The 21,530-nt window shown below is 39.2% G+C and overlaps 1 protein-coding gene and 1 long non-coding RNA gene across 4 annotated transcripts in view; one reads left to right on the top strand and one right to left on the bottom strand.

Annotated features, from left to right (window-relative positions):
- Nucleotides 1–1,570: 1,570 nt before the first annotated feature.
- On the top strand, nucleotides 1,571–21,123 carry grhl1 (grainyhead-like transcription factor 1). 3 transcript variants are annotated; one of them, XM_024275794.2, is made up of 16 exons: nucleotides 1,571–1,758; nucleotides 3,489–3,678; nucleotides 4,176–4,249; nucleotides 5,735–5,868; nucleotides 5,987–6,180; nucleotides 7,567–7,643; nucleotides 7,895–8,048; nucleotides 8,132–8,243; nucleotides 9,296–9,390; nucleotides 10,771–11,014; nucleotides 11,795–11,922; nucleotides 13,947–13,975; nucleotides 14,157–14,242; nucleotides 17,065–17,150; nucleotides 17,821–17,885; nucleotides 19,553–21,123. In XM_024275794.2, exons 1-16 carry the CDS (start codon nucleotides 1,739–1,741, stop codon nucleotides 19,665–19,667), a joined length of 1,803 nt encoding a protein of 600 aa, XP_024131562.1. In that variant the 5' UTR covers nucleotides 1,571–1,738; the 3' UTR covers nucleotides 19,668–21,123. The 3 variants fall into 3 exon arrangements, with proteins under 3 accessions (XP_024131562.1, XP_024131399.1, XP_024131478.1); XM_024275631.2 differs by having other exon boundaries at nucleotides 5,957–6,180; XM_024275710.2 differs by lacking the exon at nucleotides 1,571–1,758 and adding an exon at nucleotides 1,793–1,990 and having other exon boundaries at nucleotides 5,957–6,180.
- LOC112148997 overlaps nucleotides 11,657–21,530 on the bottom strand; it is a 15,945-nt gene continuing 6,071 nt past the window's right edge. The window contains exon 3 of the long non-coding RNA XR_002919727.2: nucleotides 11,657–11,949. This is a non-coding gene — a long non-coding RNA (uncharacterized LOC112148997). The remainder of the gene's footprint in view (nucleotides 11,950–21,530) is intronic.

The raw sequence follows: 21,530 nt of genomic DNA, 5'->3' as shown, positions 1-21,530 counted from the left end.
CACTCAGTGTTTCTTTTCATCTTATCAAAAAGTTGGTTTAAAGTCAGCACACGGATCCCAACTTCCTGGGAAAGCGTTATATAACGACGCCATGGAGGAACCCTTTGCAGCTTGCAGCGCTCGCCAGTCACAAGGCGCAATTGTAGCTGCAGGTCGAACCGTTAAAGGCGCCCACCCGTCACACGGCTTCATTAGCTATCCTGTCATTTTGGAGGTTTTTGGGACTCATTTGCCTGCAGCTGTGCTGGCTGATGTTAATCTGTCCTCCAGGAGAATGTAAACAACTTTCAGGTGTCCATATTATCAGGTAGCTGCAAAGATCACAACCTAAAAGAAGATAAAAATGGCAGAACATATGAAGAGGGAGGTTATATATCATAAAAAAAGAAAAAAAATCCTTGTTTCATTGCTTTCTTTTTACTTTTTATTTAAACTCTTAAAAGCATATGCTATAATTGTTTACTTAGTTATTTTGGTAACTTTTTGTAAAAGGAAATATTTCAGAAGTAGTTTTACTGTTGCATACTTTTACTTTTACTTTTACATTATGAGTAGAATTATGATAAAAAAAACTGTCACCTGCAAAATAACTGTATGGACACATAAATGGGTTAAAGCAAAGTAACTATACACAAATAACAGTATTTGATTTCTGCTGTTTTGATAATATTTACTTCCTTTCAAAAAAAATCTGACAATTCAAATCTCTCTTATAGGTTTGCTCATTTTAAGGCTAAAAGGAATTTATTTCCTTTAAAACCTGATTTTATATTTTTAATAAAGGTAAATGCACAATCTGACACTAGATTGTTTTAAAATGATCATATACCAAAACATTTGAACATTCCAAATCCAATGTTTTTTCTACGCACTTAAAAAAATTAAATATATTTCTTAAATTTATCATTTTTACTTTAATTTGAGCATTTTTTTATCATAAAAAACACATTAGAATATTTTCCCTATCTCTGATTAATGCAGGTAATTGAAAAATAATGACCTATTGGTGCGGCTTCTGCACTCTTAAACATTTAGATCTAAGGTTTTTCAGGTTCAGATGGAGCGACAATTTTTTGCCTTGTGGTTTAATTTAGACTCAATTAATGCTTTGTTTCCTGAGTGAAAATGCATTTCCTGAGTCTATTGTTAGTTTGGTTAAAAAAACAATCAAATTAGAGTTATTTTTTTCATCTATTGAGTTTTTAGTGCAACCCTACCTCATAAAAAAGGTAAAGTTTGCAAATAAATCCGTAAGTGATCAACATTTAGACGCCATTATTGAGTATAAAAAGTTCCAAACACCTGAGCATGTCTTATTTTGAAAGTTCCTAAAAATAAGTTTTTACATTTTGGTAAATTTGCATGATAGGAGGAGAGAAAAAAAAAATCACAATTCTTGAAACTCTGTTCTGACTGGTTTATCTCGAGTCTCTCCCAGTTCCAGGTATAGGCTCCCACACGAACCAATCACAGCCGGAGTATGCGAAATTGACATCTCGCCCCGCCCCTTCGTCCACCTGTAATCCAATCCGCGGCCTCGTCACAGGTAAAACCGGCCTCAATATCTCTGCATTGCCCCCAAAAAGCGAGAAAAGCCGACAAAACCCGTTCTCTCAGTCGGGGACACCCTGTTTGTTGCCGCGGCCCTCATCCAGCGATAGCGGCGGAGTCTTCCTCGGTGAAGAAGACGGGTCGGATTTTCAGTACCAACTAGAAAGTCCAGTTCGACCAACCGGAGATGTCACAGGAGCATGACAAGTAAGTGACTCTCCACCTGCAGCCTGTGGAGCGACCACGTTGACACACGCTGATAAAACAATGACCATTAACTTAAGGATTATTTAATGTGATTTTTTTTTCCTTTCTTCTTGGCACGCGCGGATTTTCAAAATAAAACCCAATTAGGGTTTTGGTTTTTTCCCTCCAAATATGGGGTCTCGCATTTAAAAGTCCTGGGATTATTATTGTTATTACTATAGTTTATTATGGGGTAAGTTTGATCTATTTGTTCTCAAGCGGGAAAGTGATTACAACATCTTCTTCTTCTTTTTTCCCATGGTGATTTCACCTGTCATGTTCAAGCCCGTACAGGTGTATCTTCACCTGTCGTGCGAGCGCACGCGCCCGTTAGAAAGCCGAGGTGTTTCCACGGTATAAAGGGCAGAAGGATTATTTTTTCTCTCTCTCTTTTTAAATGTTGTTTGTTCAGGAATAAAGCAAGGTTAAGCTGTTTCTGTTGGGAAGGGAAAAAAAACAACTTAAAAAAAAAATAATAAAAATGTTGACCTGTTGCAGATATGATCTTTATGTATTTTGAGGGCAACGACAAGGAGACTTTTGAGTAGAGTGAAATTGTACACCTGTTAGGCGTTGGCCCGATTGCTAACAGTGAATGTAAGCAAGCACCTGATGACTAAAAAAAAAGCTTTGTCGAATTTAGTGTAAAAATAAAACAAAAAAATAGTCTTTTCTATATGAAAAATGTGTATATATGGCGATGATGAATGAATTACCTTGTAAAGTAAAGAAAAATCAGCTTTGTTTTGTTCTTTAAATGGGTTATATGACCTCATTGGTTTAGGGCTACGAAGTAAAAGAGACCATTTTTGTGTGTATTGCATAATTGGATCACCGAGTATCGGTTTGGAAAAAGACAAAAATGTTTTCATAACTTTCAGGTCAAATGTATCTGGAAAACAGCGAATTTTATTTTGAAAAGCCAGGGAATATTTTCAAAAGTTAGATGTGAGGAGGAACCATCAAGAGTTTCACAAAATGGCAGCAGAAGAAGTGGAAAAAGACGTAGGCGGCGACTGTTCATCAAAACATGTGATTTGTTTTTTTTTTTCTCTTACAAACAGGTTTGATCACAAATAACAGTAAAGTCTGTTGAAACTCAGGAATGTCGGCGAGTCAGGTGCGTCACCTGCGGTCAACCTCTCAGCCAATCAGGGTTTCTGGATCCAACCAGAGTCGTCACACCGGATGAGCCTGTAGCGCATCTTTTCGTCGCGCCTCCGTGATGCCGCGGCTCTGATTTGTTGCACAATCACCAAAAAAGCCTGATCGACTGGTCATGCAGATAAATAACCCTCTGCAGAGTTGTACTCCCGCACTTACAACCTGTTTGTCGGTTTTTAGAGAGGCTGTGATTTCGCTTTTTGTCTCCGACTAGCTGGCGTGGAATATCAGTGTTGAATTGGTCCTTTTTTTTAGAGTTGTGTGACATCCATCGTTGGTGAAATTTGTTCTCCCATCCCCTGGGGGAGCGGTGAGCTGCAGACACAGCCGCGCTCGGGAAACATTTGGTCAATCCAACCCCTTAATGCTGAGTGTCAAGCAGGGAGACACTGGGTTCCATATTTAGAGTCGTTGGTATGACTCGGCCGGGATTTGAACTCACGACCTTCCACTCTTCGGGTGGACACTCTACCACAAGGCCACTGAGATGGTTCCAGTACTTAAAACATTGTCCTTTCTCTCCCCAGTAAACGTGCAGTGCTGGTTCTCCAGAACAAGCCGGGGTACGGTAACCAGCGTCGCTCCTTCACCACAGAGGATGAAGCCTGGAAGTCGTTTCTGGAGAACCCGCTGACGGCAGCCACCAAAGCCATGATGAGCATAAACGGCGACGAGGACAGCGCCGCGGCCCTCGGCTTCCTCTACGACTACTACGAGGTGTCAACAGCTCACCTTAAAAACCGCCACCCAAACTCAGTTTTAGATTTTAATTTGTACCCGTAAAGATAGTGCTTGGCGATATGAAAGAAAATTGTATTTAAAAAAAAATATATATATATATTTTATATCGCAACAGCGATAAATATCCCCATATAAAAAAATGACACTTTTCTCTGACTTTATTTTTTTAAGTACCTTGTAACTAAATGAGAAACATTTTTTAAGTGCACAACAGTTTCTTTGTAGCAAAACACATTTTTGCCCAAAAGTTCAGCAATAAAAACAAATAGAAACAATTACACTTTTCTTTCGCCCACACGATATGTATCGTCATACCGCCAAGAACTACGCAAAGACGCCAGATTCTTACTCAACATCTGTGAGGCTGAAGATGTAACTGATCTGGCGGCCCCGATAGACAGCAGCAGGATGACCCGTGCTGTTGGATGTGATGTGGTCAGATGCTGAGCGGCTGTGTTTACCCTCGCAAACAGGTGCCCAGGGAAAAGAGAACAATACACCAGCCCAAGACAGAACTGCTGGTCTCTGATGTGGATCCCAACAAAAGGTAGGCAGACCTCTCCCAATCCCCCCACCCCCTGTACAGAGGCAAACACACAGCAGAGGAAAACGCTGTGAAAAGATATGAATTATTTATTGCAACAAAAAGAGTAAATAACAACTAATTTAATGCCAATTTTTCTTTAAAAACTTCCTGTGGATGGACTTTCAACCATCTTTTCTCATTCAGAATCTACTGGAATTACATTGATTGTGTTAACAATTCTTTAATTTCCCTGCGGGCACGTCCCAAATGGATTAATAAAGCTGTCTATCTATCTAAAACAAATACAGTAAATCAAAGAGCATAAACACTACAAGAAAAAGTTGATTTAGGGTTTGGTTTAGTGCTGCCACAAACGATTATTTTAACAGTCGACTCACAGATTATTTTTTCCGATTAGTCAACTAGTCAGGTTATGCGCAAACTGGATGTAAAGTACACATCTTAACCCTCATTAGCTTTAAACTAGCTAAAAACTAGATGTATAACATTACCTGCGATAATGCTAGAGGGAATGTTGTAAGCTGAATTTAGCCACTGAAGATGCTAGTGCTGATAGCTGAAGATACTGAAATTGATTGCTAAAAATGGTGAAGTCGATAGCTGAAATCGCTGAAGCTAATAGCTGAAAACGCTGAAGCTGATAGCAAGGTAAAATATTATGTTAATGCCAAATTAGCCTAAAAAACTGAAAAAGACCTTAATTAGCCAAAACAGTTAGCATGTAGCTGAAACATTAGCTAAACGCCAAAGTAGCCTAAAAGCCAAAATTAGCCAAAATAGCTAGCATGCAGCAGAAATATTAGCTAAACTCAAAATGAGCCTAAAAAACAGAATAATGCTAAATTAGCCAAAATAGCTAGCATGTAGCTGAAATATTAGCTAAACTCCAAAAAAGTCTAAAAAAAAACCTTAATAAATGCCAAAATAAACCAAAAAGCTAGCATAATGCCATTATAACTTTTAACTTTACTGCACTCCAACTTCATATAATATAAAGTAACGGCTATTAAATTAGTCGTCGACTATTTTAATTGTTGATTAGTCGACTAATCGTGGCAGCCCTGGTTTGGTTACCGTAAGATTCTCTCCCACTAGCTTACAGCCCCTCTCGCCTAACATTCGTGATGCAACAAAAATGCCGTTTAGTTTTGAGCCAGCTGCTAGCTCAGATGAGAAAGACGTACATGGAAATAGTCATATGCATCAGAATGGAGCGGGGCATCGAGATTATGGCTTGCCGTAGTAGTTTATACGGCACATCTACAAGTTTTTCCAACTGCATTTATTTTTTCATCTCCTGTTTCACCACCATTTGAAAAAATAAATGCAATTTTAATTCTAATTTAATTTATATATGTCTATCATCATTAAAAAAATGCAACAAAAACAGAGTGAACAGATTTAAAAAAAAATTTTTTTTTATTGAAAACTTTCAGCAAATTGGATTATTATTGTCAGATAAAAAACAGATTTTTGCTTTTAAAGGCACCAACTCCAAGCCAGACACCCTATAGCTCCTCACCAGGAAGCCAATATGGACAACAGGGTCCAGGTCCTCAAGGCACCCATCAATATTCTTCAGCTGACTCCGGATAAAAGATCCCACTTCCCCTCACCAGGTCTGCTCCCATTCAATAACATCAACAGCCAAAGGCAGTTTTTAAAGTTAAAACCCCGGCTGTCAGTTTACACGCCTCTTTTGTTCAGATACAACTGTCACAGTTTCCATCGCCACAGTGCCAAACTACCAGCCCGTCAAGACGGAGGTGCCCTCCCATGGCTTCTCGGTCACGGTGCCCAACAACTGCGGCGACGCCGGAGTCTTCGACCGCCAGCTCAGCCAAAACGCCATCCAGTTCAGCCCCAGCACGCAGTCCCGCACGCCTCCCGACTCCACCTTTCCCGAGAGTTTCAAGGATGGTTCCCAGGAGGTGAGTGTTTCGATCCCCCCTCGCTCCAAAACTTAGCAACCCCCCCTCCTCTTCTTCTTCGTTGTTCCTCTTCTTTACTTTCCACTCTCAGATCTCTTCCATCAAACAATGGGATATTCACCTGATCCCACGGAGCCAGCAGTGGGCTCAGCCTTCCCTGGTTTTATTTGAACATGCCAAAATAGTGGCCAGTATGTTATTATGCCATTGTCTCACCAACACAATAAAGTGCTGTACTTTTCTCCTACAATAGCAAAAGCCTTTTCTCTCTCCTCTTTCTCTTTCTGACCATGAGGGGAATTACCTCAAAGAAGAGTAACCCAACAAAACCTGAGTGGGACAGGAGGGGTGGGAGAGCCGTCCACCAGAGCCTTCTTTATTTTTGACACAAAGCTAAACGTACAGGAAAGGAAAAACGTAAACAAGGACGTAAATCGTCACTGCTGGTGGGAAAAAGTCAAAAGTTGCAGTAGATTTACTGTAGATATTAACTAAGTTAAAGGTTAAAGCACTTATAGTATTTTCCGATAATTATATATTCCAAAAATACAAAAAATCAACACATGTAATGAAAAAATAGGTGTTTTTGCCTCATTCACATTTAACAGATAAAGATAAACCTTCAAAATAAAAGCCTTAAAGACCCACTTCAATCATCTTTTTGTCTAATTTAAAAGCACTGTCATTGGTCTTTTTATTATGTCGCTTTTAGCCAAATCAAAAACCATGTTTGTGTGGAGCAACCCCGCCCCCCTTCCCCTCTCTATTGCTGATCAGGGAGCTTGAAGCCCGCTGAGCGCATTTTCTACATCAGTTTTTAAAAATATTTTTTTTCATCTGCTCCTGATTCAAAAACGATTTGAATAAAAAATATTAATAATTCAGGATTCAGCATGAGAAGTGTTCAAAAATCCACCACTACAGCTAAAAATTTTTGATTTAGAGACAGTGAAGAACTGCAGATTTTGTTTGAGTGAATCCCTAATAATTCAGCTGCGTTTAAATAAAAAAGTTTAAAATGATTTGATTTATACTTAAAAAAAAGCAGAATCAGTTTATTAAATTTATGTACTGATTTATTTTAAAAGGCTCTTTAATTATTTACTGTAAGAATTTATCAAATTACTGAAAAAAGTTGAATTTAAATTTAAATGACCTATTATGTAAGACAGTTTTTCATTATCCTGAAAATGTAGTTTTAAAATGGAAATTTTTAAAAGAAATAGGTCAGTTTATGTTGTAAAATTAAACGTGACATTGTGGTTTAAAGTTAACCGTGTAATTTAGCTCGCCAAAAGTCAATATTTTGTAAATACTGGAAATGCTTTACATCCTCTTGTGCTCTACTTACCGTTTATGTCTATTTTTTTTTTCTGTGTTCTGAAGGTGTTCGCCTTCCCGGATCTCCAGTTACGCATGGCCTCCTTAGTGCCCGAGGGATGCGGCTTTGACACCGTGCCTGGGTACGTCGCTCTGCCCCCTGACCCACTGCCACGCTGCCCTCCAGCTCCTGACACCCCACAGCAGAAGGGCCTTCTTTATTTCACTCACTGGGGAGTCACCAGACTCCAACACGTTAGAAAAACAGGAGTCTTCTTTGCACACTCTCACTTTCAGGCCAAACCTCTGACGATTTTTAAATGCGGCTTAGCTGCAGCAGCACAGTAAAGCCTTATTGATATTGGAAACTCTTTCTGTTTTTTTTTTCTTGTAGCAATAATTTCGAGTACTCTCTTGAGGCATCCAAGTCTCTACGTCAGAAGACCGGGGATGGGACCATGACCTACCTCAACAAGGGCCAGTTTTACCCCATCACTCTCAGGGAGGTGGACAACAAAGGCATTCAGCAGCCCATCACCAAAGTCAGGGTACGAAAAACTTACCAATCGAGCTGAAAATAACCTAAAGAAATGGCATTAATTTGATCCAAGTAACCATTTCTACCCTGCAGAGTGTGGTGATGGTGGTGTTTGGGGAGGAGAAGTGCAGGGAGGATCAACTGAAACACTGGAAATACTGGCACTCCAGGCAACACACAGCCAAGCAGAGATGTCTCGACATTGGTAAGCTAGTTGGGATCCTACTTTTCATTTAACTTGTGTATTTTTTTTTTGTCTAAACTCTCCACCAAGACTTTTAAATGGAACCAACAGGTGAACTTATGTCAGCTTTCCAGACTAAAGAGGACTCGTGTCTCAGTGGTAAAATGCCACTAGCATCAAAACAAATAGCGGCTAACGTATTAAGCTAACAATCCCGAGTAAAACGTTCATTGCAAATCCCATCACCAGGATGGTGTTCGATGGATTCAAGGCCAGTTGCACTCAAACATAGACATATGGTTGCCTAACTTCCAAGTCCACTGGAATGTTGTGCAAGATTTTTGACAAATGAATTCAATACGTCTATGAGCCATGCTAAAGCTAACACGATAACAATCGACCGCTACAGAATCAAAGAGGGGTGGGGCTTTTATACTGGAGCTGCATAGCATGATGACGTGAAACTTCTGAAATAACGTGGGACTTAAACCAGTTGACCAATCACAAAATTCAACTATAATGCCTCGTTTCAACCTCTAGGGGGCAGCACACAGGCAGTTTTAGACTATCATTTCACAAATTAAACAAGTAATTTTAAATTGTCAAAAAGGTGGCAACAGACAGCACTTTTAAAGCCCCATTTATAGAGGTCAATGGACAAAAAAAAGTTGATTTAGTGTTTGGTTACTATTTAATTTTTTTTTTTTTGCCCGGACAAACCCCAAACTAGGTTTTTGACCTTTAAACTCCCTACACTCCTGTACGTTCCTAGATGTTCACTTCTAAGAATATTTCCTAAAATGTCATTTTAAAACTACTTTTTAGGCAGTTGCTCCCCAACTCTGTGCCAGACTGACTCAGCCAAGTGTTTTAAAACTCAAGTTAAGGTGCTTTTTATTTAGAAGAACTTGCCTGCTTTCTCTTTTTAGCCATCTTTTCCTTGTATTTTACTTAAAATGTCTTAGTATGTTTTTATTAGGTTTTACTTGCTTTAAGTAGCTTGTGTTATTTGTTTCCCATTATGAAGCCCTTTGTGAGTATATAAACACAGATTTACGTACTTTTGTCTCCAGCTGACTACAAGGAGAGCTTCAACACAATCGACAACATCGAGGAGATTTCCTACAACGCCATTTCCTTCACCTGGGACACCAACGAAGAGGCCAAAGTAAGACAGTGGAACGAGCCGTCACACACACCCGCGTGCATCTTCAAACAAGTTGCGCCACCACTGCCATTTTGGATGAGATCATTTAAACTCCTGACATGGGGGCAGCTGTTTGCTCATCGCTGGCCTTATCAAAACCAGCTTCATGGTTTTCTTTTCTAATCCTAGAGCTGTTCTGTTTTACATTCGTTTTCATTTACATCTCACTGGATATATCAGAAAATAGATGATCCAAGTGGTTTGATATCGGGGATTGAGGCCACTAGTTTAAGTCATTAAAAGGATGAATTTGCTTTTATTTCAGAATGCGAGTTTTGTCATTTAGAAAAAAAATTTTTTTTTTTTTTTTTGCACTCCGGGCATGAGTGGCAAAAACTCAGGAATGAGGAAACTCGGTAGGAGGAAGAAGGATAATAAGATCCAGTTTGGCAGGTAGAAGAACAGAAGGGATGTCCTTCATGTAGTAGATTTCTATTTCTATTTTATGCCGATGACACAGCGATGAGCCGGTAAACACTCCGTGAGACTGCACGGCACCGACGTCTCACCTCCTGCAGTTGTTTTCTGTAGCCAAACTTACTTAAATAAGGTCACATGCACAGACCTCCCCTGCAAAAACCAGGATGTGGGTCTAACTGTCACACGCCTCCAGGCCTGTGTCTATAGGATGTTCATCTTTGTGTGTTTTCTCTAATTCATCTGGTGTGTACCCACCCACCGTTCCGTTGTTTGAGCATCTCATCGGCGAGGTGTTGTGTTACAGATGAAGATGTAGTTGTGTGTGTATTTGGATACCTGTGTGTTTAGACGGGTTGCCGGTGAGGAGTTGCTGACCTGGGCGGTGGGGGACTTTTTAAATGGTTGTAGATTTAAGGTAAAGGTTGTCGTGGTTGCACTCGAGTAAGATGAGACATGTATAAAGACTTATATTTTTTACCTTTTCCTCCTTTGTCTAGCCATATAATGTTGTGGTGAAAGCAAAGAATATTTTCCTTTTATAATGCATTTTAGGAGTTAAAATTTACCATTTAATCTTGGACAAAAACAAGAAAATCTGTTAGGGAAAGCTTTAAGTCCACACTTGTATTTACAAAAAAAAAAAAAAAAGTTATTTTGTAAATTAGAAATAAATGTCTGCTTATGCTCGTTGCATCCATTTTAAGTGTTTTCAGACTCTCTGTTATGACTGTTGACACAATGAGAACTGTTTACAGTACAAACACCGGGAGGACAAAGGGAGGTTAAATGTGTGTTGTTCCTAAAAGTGACCAGAAGAGGGCAGCACATAACTCCTGATAAACCTTAAGGACTGAACTCAGAAAAGCACTTGGCTGTAAAAAGGCCTTCACCGTTTGATGGAATTCCTCTGTCCCTCCACAGATCTTCATTTCCGTCAACTGCCTGAGCACAGACTTCTCCTCTCAGAAGGGCGTGAAAGGCCTCCCTCTGAACCTGCAGATCGACACCTACAGCTACAACAACCGCAGCAACAAACCCATCCACCGCGCCTACTGCCAGATCAAGGTGTTTTGTGACAAAGGAGCGGAGAGAAAGATCCGAGACGAGGAGAGGAAACAGTCCCGCCGGAAAGGAAAGGTGCCGGATCTGAGTGCCAACCTGCCTTGTAAGTTTTTAACTTATCGGAAACTAAATCTGTTTTTTTTTGGTTAATATGTGACTTTTAAAGACCCACTCGAATGGAAATCATGGGGGTTTTGACATGTTCTTGCTGCATTTTTCTTGAAATGCAGGAGGTATATAAAGAAAATTGAGTCATAAATTGAATTTCTGAATATTTCTTTATTTAAATTTAGTTGGTAAAAGCTTGTAGCTTTGACCACAAGCTCCCTGTTCCGCTCCATACTGTTGCATCCACTTGCAGACAAATGTATCCATGTACGTTTTTGTTTTCCTCGTCCAAGCTGGCATCTGCTTCAAAACTGTAGTTCCAATTTTTGTAACTCCACAAATTTTAGGTTGGGGTTGTGAGGGGCTGTAAGCCAAAGGGATGATGGGACTCAAAGGTGAATTTCAAATTAACTGAGAAGAAACTAAGTACTAAAGAACACGTTTTTAAACTTTGGCTGAAACCAGCTTAATTATAATTTGAAAAAACACATTGGAACATTAAAAACAAAAAGATATTTAGAGTGGGACTTTTTAATAAGTTGAATTGCTGAACTCTAAAGGAACCAGCAGATGGCGCTGCAGACTAATCTAGACAAAAGCCTCTACAGCACAAATTCTCCTGTCAAGAGCTCTGAGATCCTTATAGAACACTTTTATTGCCTAATAAAAACACATACAGCTAATTTTACGGGTAACCTACAATAGCTCCATGGGTGATGATATACTGTATTTTGTGGAGCTTTCACTTGTTGACCTGCTTCCTTCTTCCTCTCAGTTGCAGATGTGAAGGTTCCCATGCTCCAGAAGCGCAACGACGTGACCATCTTCAAGATGATGAACGACCTCGAGACCCAGCCGGTCCTGTTTATCCCCGACATCCACTTCTCTGCCCTCCAGCGCCATGTGAGTGCCTGTTCCAGACACCTAACACTGTTGATGACAGCGTAGTCATAATTAACTCCTCCTCACTGATGGATCGGGGATTTTTTTTTTGTTTACCAGTTGTAAAACTCTTCGGAAGCCTGTTAAACATTTGCTTTTCTGCCTCCTCCCATCCATCTGTCGGCTGGGTCAAGGTGACCAGAATGCCTGCCTGCTAGTTGGCAGGAACAGAGAGTTCCCGGTTTAAAGCTCTGATAGGAGTCCCACAAACTGATGGCAGGCTTTCATAATGCTTACTCACACGTTGAATCATTCACCGGTGACTCAAAACAACCCAGGATGAACGCCACTATTCCCCAACCGACATCGTGATTATGCTCGTATCATTATAGAAACAGAATACAATGGCGTGTGCGTTGTAGAAAAAAAGCATAGGTTTGGAATTAGTACAAAAACAGATCTGTGTGAGGGCGGCGGGCCTGCATGTTGAGCTATTTTTATCAGTTTTACTCTGAAGCGATGCATTCCCTCTGCACGTGGACTCTGAGCTTTGCTTCCAGCAGCAACTCTCTGCTTGGCACGTAGCGGATGAGAACAACACATGTTTGAACAACTTTTTCTTTACATTTCAGTGGACTTTTAAAAGTAAAAAGGTTTGCCCCCTGCTGGTCACATTGGAAATCTACCTTCATTTAAAAGCACCAATTTTTTTCTACTGCTTTTGGATTTTTTTTTTCTTTGATGCAGTGATGGAGGGAAAGCAGGTTATTTTTGGTGATGTCAATGACACTGAACATGACTAAAGTTGTGCAACGAGTCTTTGATAAAGTGCGTTGACTGACTTTGTTCCTAGAATAGAAAGCAGTTATCAGTATCGCCTACAGTCGATCGATGCAGTCGGAGCTCAAAACATTTAGAAATCTGGATTTTTCAAAAAAAAAAAGTTTTCCCTCATTTTCACTCTTTAAAGTAAATTTCCAAATGTTCCTAACTATTATACAACTTGCAGCCACATCCTTTACCTTAATATGTTTCCTAATAAATTCAACACATGAAATATTAAAAACATTAAACTAGTAGCTTTACATTTTTTCTTATGAAAGGGTAACCCAGTATCTCCACAGAACTTTCTGTGGAGGTTGAAGATTTTTCTCCTCCACTTTCTCCCGAGGCAGGCGCTCATAGTCCAGACCAAAAGTGAGCCATTTCTCAGTGGTAAAGTGTCACTAGCATCACAAGCTAATCAAGGCTAACATATTTCACTAACAATTCGGAGTGAAACCTTCATTGCTCCTCCCATCACCTGGACGAAGTTTGATGGATTCAATGCCAACTGCACTAAACCATTGTTGCCTAACTTTCAAGTCCACTGGAAAGTTGTGGAAGCAAGTAGATTTTTGACAGACGAAGTAAAATCCCTACAAGCCATGCTGAAGCCAACACGATGATGACCAACTGTTACAGATTTAAAAATGCCTTATATGCTGGAGCTCCACGGCATGACGTGAAACTCCTGAAATTATGTTGGATTTACACTAGTTGACCAATCACAAAATTCACCTGTATTTCACTGTTTCAACCTGTAGGGGCAGCACAGAGACGGTTTTAGACTATAATTTCAGGAATTAAACAAGTAATTTTAAATGTAAAAAAAAATGTGGCAACAGACAGCACTTTAAAGCCCCATTTTTGGAGGTCAACAAACAAAAAAAAGCTGATTTCGTGTTCATTTACCCTTTTTTAAGTTCCATTAAAAAATATTTCAATGGTTGCTGAGTGCAGACGCTCTTCAAGCATATCTTTTGTTTGCATTTGCACTTTATGGCATAAACGGATCAGCGCAGGAAACCAGTTTATTTTACCTTTGACCCAGTTTATAGCCAATGTCTGTATTTACACAGCCTTATGTACATAAAAGGCTGCGTATGAACTCTGTTAATTCAGAAAAACACAAATGAACTGATAAAACATATAATCTTAATTGACAATGTTTTATTTTTGCCATATTTTGAGTAAATGTCTGTCTCCGTGTGTCTGTTTTGCAGCCTTTCTCAGCAGAGGAAGGAGAAGACAGGTATGTTTCACACTTGCTTTACATTAGCTAAGCCCACTGTGGATGCGTTCCTAGTAAAAAGGCATGCTGACATGTGTTTGCACTTTCCCCAAAATGCTCATGGGCTTTGTTCTCTTTTATAGCATGTTAGCTGGTTGTTAACCACTGCTTTGTGTGCATCTGTATCTGTTTTCCAACGTAGCTCAGGCATGAGGAGATTACCCTTCAGCGATGATGAGTTTGGGTCCCCCCCAAACAAGATGCCCAGAGTGGACGAACCAAAGAAAGGTATCAGAGTTATATCTTTTGTGGGGCCTATTTTTTATTTATTTTTTTTTGGTGGTGTAAGGAGCTGTCAAAAGCTTACTCCTGGTACCATGTGATTTTCCAGGTCTTTCAAAACATGCACATGTGGCCAAGGCCTCCATTGACCCAACAAATACCAATGATCACTCACTGTGTGCACACAGACAAACAAGCCTGCGGCTTTTCTCCTGTTTCCTATTCACAGCCATAAAGCAGGTGTTCTCTCTAGTACTGAGAACATATTTTTGCACATTTATCATTTTAAATTAGAGCTCAGTGTTTTACACTCCATCATTATTAGTTCTACAAGGAAAAAAGTCTGTCTACGGGATTCTGGGTAATTGATCCAACCTGATCCGGGGCAAACCAGAGCCAACAGATTCGACTTATCGATCAATACATCCTATTTAACAGTGTGGGGCTAACACACACTCATGTCATTGTTCAGAAAATTGACTATTAATTCCAATATTTGCTTTAACCTCCTCATTAGCTGCTGGTAAATAACCTGATGCGATCAGGGGTCTGCATGCCCTACTTTTGGATGCCCCCCTCCCCCTTAAAAAATAAAGAGGCATTAGTGTCAGTTACAGGGTATCAACTATCAGGAAAAAAGTACAAACAGACCCCCCCGCCCCCCTTACTCTCTCTCTCTCTCACACACACATGCACAGCATCAAGCCAACATCTAAACCAGTTCACCTGCTTTATTTTGCAACACCACCATCATCTTCTTTGATGATTAGGTTCAGATCTGGCAACCCAAATGGTGTACAAAGGTTAGGTGGGCTAGACCGAAGAGGGGAGGCTTAAAAAGTAAATGTAGGCAGGCCAACCAAAAGTTAGTCCTTATTCACTTCAATGTAAAACACCCAAACTTTGACTGGTAATTGATCCTCATCACAAACACTCCTAAAAGGGGGAGTGGCTTTGACTGACACGATGGTGGTTAAACCCTCGACTCTGCTCATTCCAACAACGGTCAGCCTAGTTGGTTCTGCCTATTTCCACTTTTTATGAAAAGGTCAAGATGACTGACAAAACTTCTTATCAAATTAACACTTTTTTGGTCCAAATCGGATAAAATACAATGTAATATAAAAGAGTTTAGTTTTCAAATTGTGTATCAATGTAATTTAATAATCATAATTAGTTTCATTGGTTCACTCCATTAAAAAATTAGAACATGAATTCCGTGGAGAATCATATCACATTGAGAAAAATTTTTCAAGCCTATATTTCCCATCTTTCTTTTTAGTATTATGTTTTACAGTGAATGAAACTGCAATTTAAATTTTGGACAATTGTTTTTCCATTATGAAGAAAATGAATGCTGGAAGCTCATTTAGTCACACTGCAAACACCAAAAAAGGTTTCCTGAGCTTTTTAACGCTTTCTCAGTTCAGGTCATAACTACTCAATGATGTGAAAGACTGCTTACTCGACAGTCAACCACACCCTTCAGAAAGAGGGCAAACCACAAAAGATAAAGGTTGTTCACAGCGTGCTGAACAGGTTGCCAGTCTGTTGCAGGGTCACACAGCTACATAAACTCACATTCACACCTAAAGATGGTTTAGAGATACCTATCAACCTATGAGTTAAGTTAAATCCAAAATTTGGGCGAGCATCACCACTTTCAAATGAAAAGTTTACGTAAATGTGCGTTTCTGGCTTCCACGTTCAAAACTCCCCTGTACATATGTAGCTACACAAGTTTTAAGACCATTTTAGGGCTCTATGTACCAAACCATTGAACACACTTTGAAAGTGAAACCAGGTCTAACTTTGACGAGTCAGGGATTTGAATTAGTAGTGATGCATGGATGGCTGAAGTATCAGGGGTTTGAAAAGTGATCATGAAGGCGAAATTAATAATTGCAGTTTGTGCCCGACCGCAATTATCTTCTCATATCGGAATAGAGGTGTGAAAGAAAAGCACGAGATTTGTAACACTTCGACATTTAGCGCCAAGCTTTTTCCACCTGTAGGTGGCGGACATTCGCTCGTAAAAAGTAGATAAAGAAAAAAAAGAAGAAGACAGTCCCTGCTTGTCCATCATGAGCTAAATGTATCACATGCCTGGTCTGTCCATGGCTTTAAAGCAGAGTGTCCTTCGTGTTTTCCAACCAACCTGTTATTGAAGCTCCTCATTGGCTAAACGCACCTGATCCAGGTACTCAACAGCAGATCAGGAAGGATTTCTGGAAAATCAGCAGGAGGCCAGCCCTCGAGGCCTAGATTTGGACATCCTTGCTTTAAGGTTTTCAGGTTCTATGTTATCTGCTGGTGTTGGTCTTCTGAAGACAGTGCAGGCATCTACTAGGACATTCTAGAGTATTTCATGCTGTCCACTACTTACAGACTGTATGGAGATGCTGATTATATTTTCCTGCACGACTTGGCACCTTCCCACATTGGCAAAGGTTCCAAAATCTTTATGTATAAATGTATAGGTCTTCGTCCAAAAAAAAAAAAAAAGGATCCAACAATGCAGCTAACTTGAAGAGAGTTATCAGAAGACTTCCATTATATTTATATAGCACCATATTGCATGTAGTAGAGGTAGACCTCTGATCAGAAGATTTCAGGTTCGTTACCCCTCTAAGTATCTTTGGGCAAGACACTGAACCCTACATACCCCTCCTGGTGGTCATAGGTTTGCGCAGTGTGAGCATGTGTGTGCATGGGTGATTAAGACTGTTACTGTAAAGCGCTATCTTCAAGGAGGGTAGTAAAGCACTATAAAAGTATAAATATATGCCATATTCTTAGTCACTAAACATTTTCTTTTCCCACCACAGTCCTGCTGTACGTGCGTAAGGAGACAGAGGAGGTGTTTGATGCTCTCATGCTAAAGAATCCCACGCTGAAAGGCCTGATGGAAGCTGTAAGTTGTCCTCTCTTCAAGTGACTGGAGTTGGACTTTCTGTTCCCATTTCATGTTGGTGGTGTAAACTTTGCACACAGCAGCTTGAGGCTTCGTTTCTCTCCCTTCCTGAGCAAGTGTGGGAGGCTGTGTGAGCCGGGACGTGCAAAGAAGTGAACAAAGTCAGGGGGGAAAGAGTTTCTTAGAGGAGGGATGGGAAACTTTTAGTTTTTTAGGTACAAAGGCAAAGTGGTTTGTCAGGAAGAAATGTTGGAACAAAAGGTCAGAGAGGCAAAAAGGTCATGTGAGGGGTTATCAGGTTGAAGGAAAGTAGAGCTTTCAGGCGGGGGGTCACGTCTAGTGGTGTCTTTTGACAGATTAGACTTAAGAACAGTTTGTTCCTTTCTTTCCTCTGTGTATGTTTGTGAGTGCGTGCTTGTCTTGCTTCATTCATGGAGTTCAGAAGGTGGGAGTTTACTACACTTGTGCGGTCTGACAGCCTTGCAGGACCAAAACACTGCATGCCAACAGTTTAAAGGCGCGTTTCAGGGTCAGATTGTGTTTTAAGGTTACATCTCAGGGTTAGGTGTTTATCTTTGATGGATGGGACGAGGGAGTTTTCACCGATGCAGAAAAACAAAGGTTTTTTGTGATGAGACTTCAGCACTGACATGTACTTTTTTCATTACAGATTTCAGAGAAATATGAGCTTACTCTGGATAAGATCGGAAAAGTCTACAAGAAGTGCAAAAAAGGGTGAGAACAAGTCATCAATAGTGTTGTGAAACTTTGAGGTCCCACTCTGATCATCTTTTGACTGAATTTAAAAGCGTTCCCAGTGGTCTATTAATTATAATTTTGCCATTTTTACTCAAAATCTACAAAACTTGTTGTTTTCCAGGCAGACAGAAAAAAAAATTCATGCACTAACTTAGATTATTTCTGTTTAGTTTATTTTCTGACCCTGAGGGAAGTTTTATTTTGAAAAATTACCCAAAGCTGCTAGCTGCATGGCTAATTTGATTGCTAAGCTAGTAGCCAAAGATAACTAAAACCAAACAATAAAACATATTTGGAAAGTTTCTCTGGGGAGAAAAGAGCCAGTGAGGAAAAATAAAGCTGCTATTTACAGAGAGAACTGGGAGTATTCCTCAACATATTGATCTATTGAGACAGTGGTTCTAATGTAGCAGAAACCGCTATGGCTAATACGACAGACTCTCGACACACACGCAGATGATAAAGTTGGAGACACAGTGGAGTCACATTTATATTATTTTTAGAAAATTCCAGTTTTATGATGGTTACGTCATTTTATTTAACTTTATTTATCCAATATACCTTAAAAGTCAGACTTAGCTGAAGCTAGCGTTCGGTTGTTAGCCTCCACTTTGAGGTTAAAGGGAAAATCTTCGTCACAAAGTTCCAACCAGCCGCAAACATTTTACCGAGAATGAAGATTAAATCAAATAAAGTTGCTGACTTGTGCAAACATGTAAAAGGGATATGATAATTTTCTTACAGCAAGGCTGAATTAGGTAGACATCTGTTAATAAAATGTTCCTTTGTGTTGGGGGGAAAAAATACCCAATGAATGTGGATTTACATAAGTACAAGCTATGATCAATCTTTTTTCCCTGAAAGATAACCAGAGCCTGGATTGAGTGTTAAAATTAAATTCTATGGTAAAACAATCATGTGACATTTATATTATGTTTTTTTTTTTCAAATCAGAAATGACTTGATCAACAACTTTGTTTCATTGAATCTTCACATAAGGAACAGCAAAATATCTACTGATATTTATATATATATATATTTTAAACTAAATTTCTTGTAATAGCATTTTATTTTGAAAGACCCGTTCAGACCAGTCAGTGAAAATATTATCTAATTTAAACCGGTTAGTAGCCTGAAAAAGGTTGGTGACCACTGTTCTTGTTTGAGCTGCAGTAGTTCATTAGAAATTTGAGTTGTGGGTGGGACCGTTGGCGTGGAGCAACCCCGCCTCCTTTCTCCTCATGTTGCTGAGAGCTCAGAGCAGTCAGCTTATGGTCCACCCAGTGTATTTTCTACATCACAAATACGCTCTTTATCAATCATTATGTAGCACTTTCCACTAGCATGCTGGACATAAAAGACGTATATAAACATTAGCTAAAACAATTAAAAGTCCTCAACCACATTAGATTAAAAAATACAACAAAAGACGGATGTAAAAAGGCTTTTTCAAAATGCATTTTTTTTTCTGCTCCTGATTCACAACATCTTAAATCAAGAAATACTCAAATGCTTAATTTTCTTAAAATATGTCAGAAAAAAGTTAAAAGAATTGTGTCAAAAACACAGAAAACCCAATATTTATTGGGTTGGGTCTTTAAACATGCAAATTTTATTTAAAAAATGTCCCCTCCGATCAACAGTATTCTTGTCCACATGGACGACAACATCATCAAACACTACTCCAACGAAGACACCTTCCAGATCACCATGGAGGAGCAGGGCGGCACTTACAAGCTCACCCTCACCGAGATCTGATCTCTGGATCCTGATCTCAGCGGCGGAGGATACGTTGAGCCGTCAGGTTTACACTTCTGGCTATTCAGTGATTACGGACTTGATCTGAACCTCAAATCATGTCCTCTTTGTGCTGTATTAGTGTCAAGCTGTTCTATAAGATTGCTCGAATGTGGTATTTAAAAGCCAGAGCTCTTAACATACGACAATTGGCGTTGTAAGTTATACATAAGATTTTATGTGTGAGGATTTTTTTTTTGTTAAGTAAGAAAAAAAAAAGCTTAAATGCCTGATTTATGTGTTCATCTTTGTTGTAGAGCCAGTATCATACCTCAAGCTATGCAACATTCGTCTCTTCATGTGGTTGAATTTTAATTTGACAATCAGATTTTCCTTCTTTATTATTCCAAGCCATGGCACTGATGACAGTAGTCTGCAAAGTTTGATTTTCCTCCAGAAAAGATGACGACAATTTATTGAAAGAGCCTCGGATATTCATTTTATTAATACCAAACGATATGGCAGTATTTGGGAGTTCACCGTACAGGTCAAGTAGACTACTAGAACATGCTTTGTATTGTTTTTTTTCTAAAAACTTTTTTATATAAGGCTAAGATTCAAAGTATTACATGGTTATTACCGACAGCTAAAACACAGCTCCCCTACCCCCTTTAGAGTAGTTTACTGAGTGTTGATGGAAAAGGTCAATTAATGTGTCGTGCGGCCTTTGCAGGCTGTCTCGAAAGTGCAATAATGTTTTGGCTCAGACACATTCAGAAGAATATTGCCACAACTACAGTACAGGATATACACAGTCTTTTTTTTATGGAAATATATGTGTAAAAATGGATTGGAATAAAAGGATCTGTTTGATCCTTCTTTTTTATCTCAGTACTTTTTTTTGTGTATATATTTATTAAGATGATGGACATGGGTGATTACATATAGCTTTCAATTAATAAGATTATGTTTATTTTCCATTTATATGAAGTTATGTTACTATAAATGTTACTATTCTTATGTCAAGGGAGAAAAATGTATTGTTTTAATGATTGTTCAGCTGTTTTTATAAAGGAGTTGATGCACGAAGTGCCTAATAAAAGCTCTGTGGTGGCTGCCATTGGGGGGTTCTTGTTGTTTTTGCTTTTATCACGGCCTGCATCAGTCACTGACTGCAACGGCTATATTGTTTTTCTTTCGTTTCTTTTCTTTTGTTCTTCTTTTTTTTGAGTGAACATTTGGTGAGGGAAAACTCACCAAAATGTGCACACAACTAGTACCAGCAACTATAAATTTTGAGCATAGTGAACAACTCCACCCCTGAAATGATGACATCACCACGGACAAAATTAGAACAAATGTTATAAAAATTTTACACACGTGTCGCCATCTTGAATCTACAGCCACCTCTGGAGTTTGTCAACCTTTGACCTCAGAAAGAAGCCGCCATCTTGAATTTCTTAAAAAAAAAAATAAATGTAAGTACTAGCTAAAAAAAACTCATCCTAGTGATTTTCCTCGATTGTCTCCTAACTCCTTGACCATCATTATAAAGCAATTAAAATGTTGAAAATAGAAATTATAAATTTTCAACAATGTATGCGTGATTAGCTAAGAGAAGTGGCGTTTTTCTGTTCCTCTCAAATTTTTTACAGAACACTGAAAATGAAATACATGGATGCCTGGCTAGAGCTGAACTAGATAATTTAACAAAGGAAATGAACATATTAGGAATGTGGATGTGATTAACATATAACCTCCGCTGCTAAGGAAATCCAAAAATGTACTTTCGCCGATTCTTCTAAAACTCACGTCTGGGTATCCCCAGGCGACCTAAACATAAAATAGTTGTTAGCGAGATGAAACATAAAAGCCACCATTTTG

Source organism: Oryzias melastigma, linkage group LG22 (genome assembly GCF_002922805.2).
Source record: "Oryzias melastigma strain HK-1 linkage group LG22, ASM292280v2, whole genome shotgun sequence".
Taxonomy (NCBI): domain Eukaryota; kingdom Metazoa; phylum Chordata; class Actinopteri; order Beloniformes; family Adrianichthyidae; genus Oryzias; species Oryzias melastigma.
Note: the sequence above shows the minus strand (reverse complement) of the source record. Positions and strands in the feature narration are given on the sequence as shown.